Source organism: Sinocyclocheilus grahami, unplaced genomic scaffold (genome assembly GCF_001515645.1).
Source record: "Sinocyclocheilus grahami isolate Dianchi unplaced genomic scaffold, SAMN03320097.WGS_v1.1 scaffold4555.1, whole genome shotgun sequence".
In the NCBI taxonomy this organism is placed as follows: domain Eukaryota; kingdom Metazoa; phylum Chordata; class Actinopteri; order Cypriniformes; family Cyprinidae; genus Sinocyclocheilus; species Sinocyclocheilus grahami.
The window spans coordinates 4,618-15,064 of NW_015509468.1; the positions used below are offsets into that span (position 1 = coordinate 4,618).

A 10,447-nucleotide genomic window follows, 5' to 3' on the forward strand; every position below is an offset into this window, starting at 1 on the left:
TCAGTATGTCATCTGATCCAGCATGCTGTGGTTCTGCTCAAAACACTGGTTATGGTGAGTATTAATGTAGTGACCTCTGACTGTGTTCTCATACATCAATGTCTCTGCTCACACCACACACACAGTTCTTCTGATGGAGCTGTGTGTTTAAGGCAAATTGGGAACTAGAACTTTAGGAAATGAAAGTTGAATGTTTTTCAATGTTGCTTTTAATATCCACCAGAGGGTGCTGTTATAGAAGGGTAATGCTTATGGTTATATATTTACTGTGATCAATTGATGTCTAATACCTTGTAGAAATTATTTGATAAAGTTGTAAATAAAAGATTATTGGAGTATGTTTTACAAGAAAATCCTAATTCAGCTTTTCCACTTCAAAGTCTCATGTTATGTCTTTGTGATTGTGAAATTTACCAGAATATTCTGAGTTAAAATTGATTCTGCTATACTGTAGTTGGGTAATCTCTGCATTAACGCTCATGTGATTGTGGTCTGCTTGTTTTGAAGCTTTTGGAGCTGTGCAGATCGGTGAAGGATGATGCGCTGAAGGTGGTCGATGACTTCAACATCCCGTCCTGCTGCATCCAGGCCCCTATCGCTGGAGTCGCCAATCCCAGGGCCGAATGGGCCTTCTACCCACAGCCACAGTATCCCAGCAGCACCCAACCTCTGTCAAAGCTCTGAATGAGAGAATAAGCATGGCTTTATGAGGATGTGGAAGAACAATTAAGTGATTTCAGGTTGCTGGTCTCAATGGTTTCCATTTTCTTTCACATTGGTTGGGAGAGATTAAGGACTAATTGGAGGTGGTCAATGCACTTACGAATGCATAGCTGACGTTTAATGATTAAGCATCATGCTTTGTGCCAAGAAGAATGGTAGAACTTGCCAAGGCCTTAAGAAAATGGCATATACTCTAGGCACAACACTACATTTTCTTGTTCACTCTTAAAAATAAAGGTTCCAAAGGGGTGCGTTCGCAACAATGCCATAGAAGAACCAATTTGGGGTTCCACAAAGAACCTTTCGGTGAATGATTCTTTAAAGAACCATTTGTTAGTGTGAAGAACATCTAAAGAACCTTATTTAACATTCAAATAACTTTTGTCCAATAGAAAAAACCTTCCTTGAAATGTTAAAGATTCTTCTTGGAACCAAAGATGCCAATAAAGAAGCTTTCATTGAACATCTCTTAACCATTTTTCCTTAGTGTGAAGAGCATCTAAAGAACCTTATTGCACTATAAACAGCCTACTGTCCAATGGGAAAGTTCCATGGATGTTAAGAGTTCTTCAGAGAACCATCAATAAAGAACCTTTATTTTTAAGAGTGTATGTAGAAGGGAATTTCAGTTATACGAGTTGCACATTATGTCTATCATACAATATGTTTTCTTAAATTCTTCAGAGATTTTATCTGAATTGATTTCAAATAAACACCAGCCAAGCATCTCGCATTTACAGAGGAGCCCCGATAGCCTGGATCTGAGCTATAACAGCATAAAGAAGTGCCAAAAGGTAGTGCAAAAAGCCCAAAAAGAAGTTAAAGAAGTGCAAACGCCCAAATGTAATTAGTCATCACATGACACACAGTTAATGAATATTTATGCAATTGTACATACATTGAGTAACAGTAAGTGCACTACAATGTTGGACAGACAATAATATATTACTGCAGCTATAGTTTTTAATGCTACTATCAACTGCCATAATTTGACCTTTATTTAAAAGGTAAACAATTCGATCACAGGTTCTAATGTAGTTCAAATCTGCTCAGTCTGGGTCTTGGATGGATGTCCTTTTATGTCATTGCTGTACACTAAGTTTGGACCAAACTACCAATTGTCTTATTCAAGTTTTCTTTTCACAAAAAAAAAACATCAGTTTGTTATTAAAGTCCGCAAAGAACAGCAACATGGAAGTTCCTTAATGTTCTGCAAAAAAATTAAAAATAAGTTGCATTCCCTTATATTTCCAGATTTTCTGCACTCGTCAATGTAAACTAATGGAAGACTGGATATATTTAGAGCTATTTTCTTAATCGTCTTTGTGTGTAAAAGGTGCATGTTGTCATATTGTGCCACAAACTGGATAATTTAATTAATAACAAAATAAAATGCATACCAAATACTTGTATTGCAAGCGTAAACCTAGCTTGTATTGCATGCAGAAACATTACATTGTTTCAAAACGCCCATGCGTCACTTGTGACTTGTGAAAAAACATTATTCAACCAGACTGTACATGAAATATACCACACAAGAGACTAGCCCGTGCAAAAGAAGAGCTATAGTGCTTTTGTTCTAGTTTAATCTAAAGTGTTTGTGTACATTTGGAGCCTAATGGTGTGGTTTGACCATTACAAGCCCATCCCATGTGGGGCGTGGCTTCTCAGCTTTACTGCAAGGGTTTGCTTCAGTGAATAGACAGCAGAACAGCTCGCTCACTCTGCGCAGCAGACACAAGAGAGTGAGCCTCGGCGAGGAAGTGCACTTTAAGAAGACACCGAGACAAAAGAGAGACCATTCAGAACAATCCTGTGGACATTTTTCAAACAGGATCTTACATGACAGCTGCTCTAAGGGGAACAAATACATCGAGAGATTTAGAACCATCGATTGCCTGCTACTGGAATTGTGCTTTTTATTATTATTAATTTTTTTTACATCTGGATATTTCGACATTTTCCCTTCGTTTTGCTGTCTTTATCGCTCAGATGATGCGCTAACGCGTTTATGCCGCTGCGGATATGTCCGACACGTCCAGGTGAGTTCATACGCGCGGATCTTACCGTATACCGGCTTTCTTTAGGACAACTTTGCACTTTTCCCTTTTTTGCACAATATTGTAAATCAAAAAATATTGGATTATACGTTATTAATAAACGCGTTTTAACATGTGATCGCCGTGATTTAAAACCCATGAAAGGGTTTCGTAAAATCGGGTTATTAATTGGTTTATTTGTCAAGATCACCCTCGTGCTGGTATTTTATTCTAGCGAAGCATAACGCGCAAAACACAAAGTTGCGCGCGCGGCGTCGAGGGAGAAAAAAGTGAAACTTCAGATGCTTTACGCAAACAATGTCGCAAAGACAACACAAGTTGAGATGTGGTAGAGGAGTCGAATCCACTAAAATGCCTATACCTGTTGACATTTAACCAGAGTGAACAATTTAACAGTTTTGCAATGGATAACGACAGGCACCTGTTTGCTTTTTCCGCTATTCACCGAAAACAAGTCAAAATACGACGAAACCCGCGGTGGTTGTTGTTCTACAGTTCTACGCCAGGCGATACCCTGCGAGTGTAAAAGATAGCCTACATCTATCTATTCGCGCTTTAGGCTACTTTCGAAATAGGACTCGAAATGTTCCCGGCTGGAAAGAATGGCGATTTGGAACGTGCCGTGCGATATGTTTATTATTATTATTATTATTGTCTATTTATATTTAACGATCGTCTAGTCTGTCGGTCTGTTAGACTGATACTCGCATAACTTTGCGCTATTGTCTGCTTGCCTGAACACTTGGAGGCGTCGACGCGCTCCTATTAATAGGAAACTTTGTTTGGGTGCGCGTGTTATTGTTTCGCCGCCGCTCTCTCGATGAAAATAAATCGCTATAAAACTCCACGCTCGCACATCACCGATTACCGACAGTAGGATGTTGGCCATTATTGCTCGCTAACAAGTGAAAAGAAAGAAAGAAATAAAGATCGAGTTGCGTCAAAGTCCCCGCTCCTACAGTATTCATTACTGTCAGTAAATTGTTGCTCGCGGACAAGTGACATCGAAGCAAGATGTAAAGAAAACTGAAGAAAGAAACTGCGATCCAGTCGCGTGCGCGTTTCTAACTCATCTAAAGTAGCCTACTTATTAGTAGTGACTGACAAGTGCACGCGCAACAAATCCAGCGGTATGTGATACCACAACAACAACAACATAGCAGACGCAAGAGAGTGAGCCTCGGCGAGGAAGTGCACTTAAGAAGACACCGAGACAAAAGAGACCATTCAAAACAATCCTGTGGACAGTTTTCACACAGGATCGTATATGACAGCTGCTCCGAGGGAAACAAATACATCGAGAGATTTAGAGCCATCGATTGCCTGCTATTGGAATTGTGCTTTATTATTTTCACTTTTTTACAGCACTTCTGAAATCTCTGGATATTTCGAAATTTACCCTTCGTTTTCATTTTGTTGTCTATCGCTAAGATGATGCGTTAACGCGTTTTTGCCGCAGCGGATATGTCTGACACGTCCAGGTGAGTTCATACGCGCGTATCGTACAGTATGCCGGCTTTCTTTAGGACAGCTCTTTTGTTTGCACTTTTTTATTTTTTGCACAATATTGTCTTTCAGAACGGATTGCATGTTAATAACGTACGCGTTTTAACATTTGATCGCCGTGATTTAAAACCAATTAAGCTGTTTAGTAAAATCGGGTTATTCGTTTGTTTATTTGTCAAGATCACCTTGGATTATTTTTCGTGTTGATATTTTATGCTAGCGAAGCATAACGCGCAAAAAAAACTTTTCGCGAGGGCGAAAAAAGTGAAACTTCAGATGCGCGTCCAGCCAAACAATGTCGCAAAGACAACAAAAGTTGAGATGTAGTAGAGGAGTCCACTCCCCGCAGCGGCCCGTGCGTGTTGACATTTAACCAGAGTGAATAATTTAACTGTTAAATTATGGGTAACGACAGGCACCTGTTTGCGTTGCTTTCTTTTCCGTTATCCACTAAAAAATAAGTCTTAAAATACGATGAAAAGCTACGGTTGTTGTTGAAGTTCTACAGATGTACGCCAGGCGATACTCTACCAACGTGTGTAAACTATCGATTTATTCGCGCTTTACTTTCGAAATGAGACTCGAACTGTTCCCGGCTGGAAACAATGGCGATTTGGAACGTGCCGTGCGATACGTATTTATTATTATTATTATTGTTTGTTTATTTATTTTTAACGATCGTCAAATCGGTCGGTCTGCTGTTAGACCGATACTCGCGTTACTTTGCGCTATTGTCTGCTTGTCTGAACACTTGGAGGCGTCGACGCGCTCCTATTAGTAGGAAACTTTGTTTTGGTGCGCATATTGTTTCGCCGCCGCTCTCTCGTTGAAAATAAATCGCTATAAAACTCCGCGCTCGTTCAGTAGGCTACCGATGGCTGACAGTATAATGTTGAGCACAAGTGAAATTAAAGAAAGACATAAAGGCGTCGCGATTGCGTCGCGTTAAACTCCCCGCTCGTACAGTACAGTATTCATTAGCTACTGTCAGTAAAATGCTGACAAGTGATATCGAAGCAAGATTCGATCCAGTCGCAGCTGGCGCTCCTATAAAGTAGCCTACATATTAGTAGTGACTAACAAGTGCAGGGGCAACAAATACAGCGGTAAGCACGACGCAGTTTGTTCTATTTTTATAATTATTTAGTGTTTTATTTCTGTATTCGCCGCTGTTTTGTCATGCTAGCTCCGCGGTTTGTGCAAACCGGCATGACTGACGAAGCCGAACTGGTTTACGGAGAGCTGCGAGATGTGTTTTCACTTGAAAAAGCGCGACATAATAAACCCGTCTAGACCAGAACGATTAAACAAAAGTCGTGTAGACTCCGCTACAGCGCGTGCGGTATTCGACGCGACGCCTTCGCGCGTTCTTCAGTTGTATCCCACAATGTAGTGTTTTGCTGGAAGGAAGAAATAGGAAGTTGAAGTGGAGCTCGTTTGTGACGCACTTCGCCGAGTTTCCAAACGCATGCTAATCGCCACGAAATAGACTGGAAATTCAAAACCCGCCGCCAACAACCCACACAATTCCTCTTCGAATCGCCTGCAAAAGACAGTAATGAGTGTTTTGTTTGTTCAGCAGAGAGCAAACGCCGGGCCGGGGAAGCGGAGAGAGCGCCGGTGGCGCAGCCGTCTTAGGCTCCGGGCACTTTGACTTCCCTCAGCCGAGCGATGGGGACCCGTTAAGGGGAGGGATTGCCATGTCGAGTAGTCACCAGTCGAGGTCACCGATGTCCCGAACCTTCTCCAGGTCCTCTAGTGGCTATTTTTCCGTCGACAGCGATTCTGTGCCAAGTTCCCCGCTAATGCCCAATATTTCCGAAGCGCAAGACGGCCAAAATGATGGTAAGAGAGCCCCCTGGAGGGAAAAAAGGCTATATTTTGTGGTGTGTAAACACGACACTGACGCGACGAACAGCGAGGCTGTCATAACGGTTTTCTTTCAGCGGATTAGTCCGTTAAGAATTGGATCATTTCAAATTTGAAGCCGGCTGCGGGTTTCCCGCCCTTGTGTGACTGAGCTTTGAATCACACGCGCGCTCTTCTATGTTTTGACGAAATTAATCATTTATAATGATTGATTTTTGATCATTTTATGGCGATTAAAGTAAATGATTCGTTAAATTGTGTAATTTAAAAAACCTTATTCCCAAGGTCAAGGGGCAATTTGGTTTTGGGCCCCTGTGGGTCAGTGGACAGATATATAAAACATAGATTTTCTTTAAAAAAAATTATATTAGTGAAAATGTAATACATCAGTTATATGGTAAGCATGTTAATCAAACACATTAGAAAATGTTGGCAAAGAAAATCTAGCCATTTTATATATAGAGAGAGAGGAGGGGGTTCCCTGGGTCTGTGAAGTAAAGTAAAATAAAATAGACAATGACAGATTGTACAGGTGAAATAGAGGTGCATAAAAATCTTAATACAGTCACATCTCACTGTTTATGAATGTCATCCATGTAAGTGCTTTGGATGTTTAACTTGGCTCTCAGTTTTCCACATTAGCGCAGTGATAAGCATAATGTTTTGATGCTTGGCAGTGCACTTCTCTCGAGAATCTCTTCCAGAAAGCATGTTCTTCTCATTTAGAAGCAGCACAGATCTGCCTAAAGCCAAGTCGACTCATTTGTCTTTGTGTTAGCTGCTCTAAAAGAAGCAACCTGCATTTCCTCTCTGTTAACATCAGACTGTTCACTGCATTATGCATTCTGAAGCATGTGCTTGCACGTGCAAGAAGCTACTGCTCGGTTCATTCACAATATCTTGCAAACCCGGTGCACCTGAGACACATGACCACAGCGTGTGACCCATCTTCTCATAATGCCTCAGATGGAGTTGGCTGATTTGCCCATTGTCTTCTTGTTTACCTTCACTGTCACCGAGGCCTCAAGAAAGCGGTCGGAGAATCGGCCTTAGAGCATGCAGTCAAAATAGACTAGCCTGTCTTTTGTGAAGGCTAGACACGAGATCCAACCATCTCGGTTTTCCCTATTGAGAGCCTGGAGATATGAGATGGCGATAATTGTCTTCCTGTAGCCACTCTTAATGGCAAAGACAAACAACGATAAGTTATCAGGGTTATCTCGACAGGAGAGTTCCTCTACCAGTGGCCTCTTGTTTATACCTTTAGCTGCTGCGTTGTGTTGGCACAAGGTCTTGAATTTACACATATGAACTCAGTGCCCTTTGTGCTCACCTCTTGTGGGTCAGAGGTGCTATTCTGTCCAAAGATAAATGAAGATGCGGTGATAAACAAACCCAGAACTGAGCACACAGTCATCTGAGCACTGCAATATTGATATAAATGTCCTCATTTGAAATGTTGTTGTTGGCTTTGTGTGGTAAAGGCCCGATAGAATGAGGTTAAAGTGTTGACTAAAGCTTTGAGATATTGGCTGGTTCAGTTCGTACAGGTCTAGCGGAGTTGTGAAAGGAAATGAATATCCAATGGTCCTAATATGATTGAGCACGAGAAAAAACAGTCAAACTGCTTCTCGCTTGAGTCATAGCGCGAGATCAATTTGAGTTCAAACAGAATTTGGGTGATATTAGTGTTTAGCCTCATAATAACCTCTGTGGTTCAGCTACTGTCTTACAACCGACAGAAGGTGTAACTTTAGCACAGTTGGCAAATATTTAATCATGATCGTGGCTGTGGAAAAACCAAACCAGAGGTTTGCAGAGGAGGCTGTTTGCACCAGACGATGCTATGCGATATACAAGAGTAGAGGTTTGTTCGAAAAATGGTGTCCTGCATGGCATGGACTTGACTGTTTTCATGAAATTAAGCTTATTTGCTATCTTAATCCTGGCCTTGACAGTATGAAGACAGTGTGAACTCTGCTTCTTGAAAGAAGAAGAAAAAAGTTGAGGGATGAATTAAAATAAGAAATATCTTGATTTGTAGTTGTTTTAAATGCTTGTTTGTCTCATTTGAATTCAAATAGTCCTATCCTCAAGTCTCTAAATACTGTATGACCCGGTCCCTTATTCTTAATCCTGGCCTTCACAATTCAACTGTGCACAAAAGCTTGTTTTCGTAATCTTTAATCAAAATGTAATGACTTTAAACTGACATTTTCAGATGACGTCACAAATCATTCCTATTGCATTGCAAAAAAATCAGATGTATCTGTTTTAGACTCACCTTTACTTTAGACATTGTCTTAAGATAAAAGGGACATTTCATTATTATTTGTAATTTTTAAATCACCTAATTTTAGTATTTAAAAAAAACTTGTCCACTGTAATTATTTTATTATTATTATTGCAATGCATTTTACAAAACAAACAAAAAAAAAAATATATATATATATATATACACACACATGTCATTCCACTTCAGAATTATGTTTAAATTCAATGTTGCTTGCCATTTCTTTGTAATTAATTGTGAATTGAAATTGAAATTTCTGAGTGAAAATTGTTTCCACACCAATTATTTTTTTAGTGTTCTGTATTGCAAATAAGTTTTCAAATAAAAAAATAAAACAGATTCATCTTTGATAGACTTCCCTTTACTTTGGACATTAAGGCATTTTGTTATTATTTTTAGTGTTTGAAAAAAGTATCTTTTTTGATACTGTGTGTATATCAATAGCAATGAAAAACAAAATATTTTTTGCCCAGATTGCTCATCCCTATCATTTGAGGTTTGAATGAGCTTGTTTACAAAGTGTCTTAAAATTGAATTCCTTTGTCTTTCTCAGAGGTATGGTTTGCCGAACCTAGCCACCAGCACGCACAGATGGCGGCACCTGTGGGAGCCATGGGGCCGGAGATGGCGGTCGCTCGGGAGCTGCGGCGCATTGGAGACGAGTTCAACCGCCTGTACTGTCAGGGGGTGAGTAATATTCAGGTGACACCATAGGATCAAGCGCAGGAGATCGATGATGATGAAATATTTTCACTCGCTAGAGCAACTGCTTTCTTTGTCTGTCCAAGGGAGCCGGTTTGAATTTGCGTTTGGAAGCCGCCCCTCTCATATCAGAGTTTAAATCAGGTGTTGCAGAGAGGATCGCGCATACGAAAGCGGCATCGCAAGTCTCTGCAGATCAGGGCCTTAATGAGGGAAATGTTACTCTGCCACTGTAAAGGGAGCTTTATTTTCATAACTTGTATTTCTTAATGTTGCATCACTCCAGCAGCAGTCAAGGTTCTTCATAAAGAATCAAGGCTCCAAAGAATCCATTACTAGATTATACAATCATCAGAAACTGTTAATTAAGGGATTTAGGATCCCTCTTTGGAGTCCCACTTTTTTGGGGGATTTTATTTTATTTTATTAGAAAAAAATAATACAGTAGATATATACTATGTAAATATGCCATGAGAGACACCACTATATATGAAATGTGTCCAATCAGAATGAGGTATTCCGCTTAATAATCACACCATGCATTAATGAGCAATTAATACATTTGCTGTTTGTAATAAGATATGACCTCGTTAGATTAATGTCTAGGGCTGTATGACTCATCCTACGATTTTATAAGTTATGTTTATGCATTCCATATGCAAATATAGCCATGCTAGTACAGTCTGTTCACCTTTGGTTATCTATATGAACATTCAAACTTGTTTTCTCTTTTTGGTGACGTTGCTAGCTCTGATAAGATTCTGTTCTTGTATTGTATTGTTAAATCTGAGATAATTAATACCTCCGTTGAGGAATTATTGCCTTTCACCTCTTGGACTCCAGTACTGTGTCATGCTTCCTGTTTGGGCAGCCGTCCAGTTGGACACGGTTCTGTCTGCTAGTATTTGTGTTTATTATGTTGTGTCAGACCTTGCGCTCTTTTCTTAGCTTGTTATAGATTTGGAAACTGGCGAATGTTGCTTTGAGGATTTTAAGTTGAACAGTTTCTCGTAGTCGCTTTCTGTAGGAGTGTAAACAGACAGAGTTTTGATTGAGGTCATCTCTGTGAGCTCAGTATGCAAATAAAGCCTTATCTACTCGGGCTATTGTTGTTTGGTTATTGCTGTGGAAAATTACCTTAAATAATGACTAAGTGAGCAAGACCTGCAAACCTCTTGAAAGATATACCTGTAGGCAAGAGACCAGACATGCTTATAAACAGCTCAACGGTACATTTATTAGTGTGCTTGTTAAGGCAACAGTTACCATTTATTGCTCATACTTTAGGTTAAGT

The 10,447-nt window shown here is 40.0% G+C and overlaps 1 protein-coding gene across 5 annotated transcripts; it reads left to right on the forward strand.

The window, feature by feature from the left end:
• The first annotated feature begins 2,436 nt into the window (after positions 1-2,436).
• LOC107576888 (bcl-2-like protein 11) lies at positions 2,437-9,349 on the forward strand. 5 transcript variants are annotated; one of them, XM_016263008.1, is made up of 3 exons: positions 2,437-2,765; positions 5,869-6,134; positions 9,005-9,349. In XM_016263008.1, exons 1-3 carry the CDS (start codon positions 2,749-2,751, stop codon positions 9,163-9,165), a joined length of 444 nt encoding a protein of 147 aa, XP_016118494.1. In that variant the 5' UTR covers positions 2,437-2,748; the 3' UTR covers positions 9,166-9,349. The 5 variants fall into 5 exon arrangements, 3 of the variants coding, with proteins under 3 accessions (XP_016118494.1, XP_016118496.1, XP_016118495.1); XM_016263010.1 differs by having other exon boundaries at positions 5,872-6,134; XM_016263009.1 differs by lacking the exon at positions 2,437-2,765 and adding an exon at positions 3,954-4,264 and having other exon boundaries at positions 5,872-6,134.
• The last annotated feature ends 1,098 nt before the right edge of the window (positions 9,350-10,447 follow it).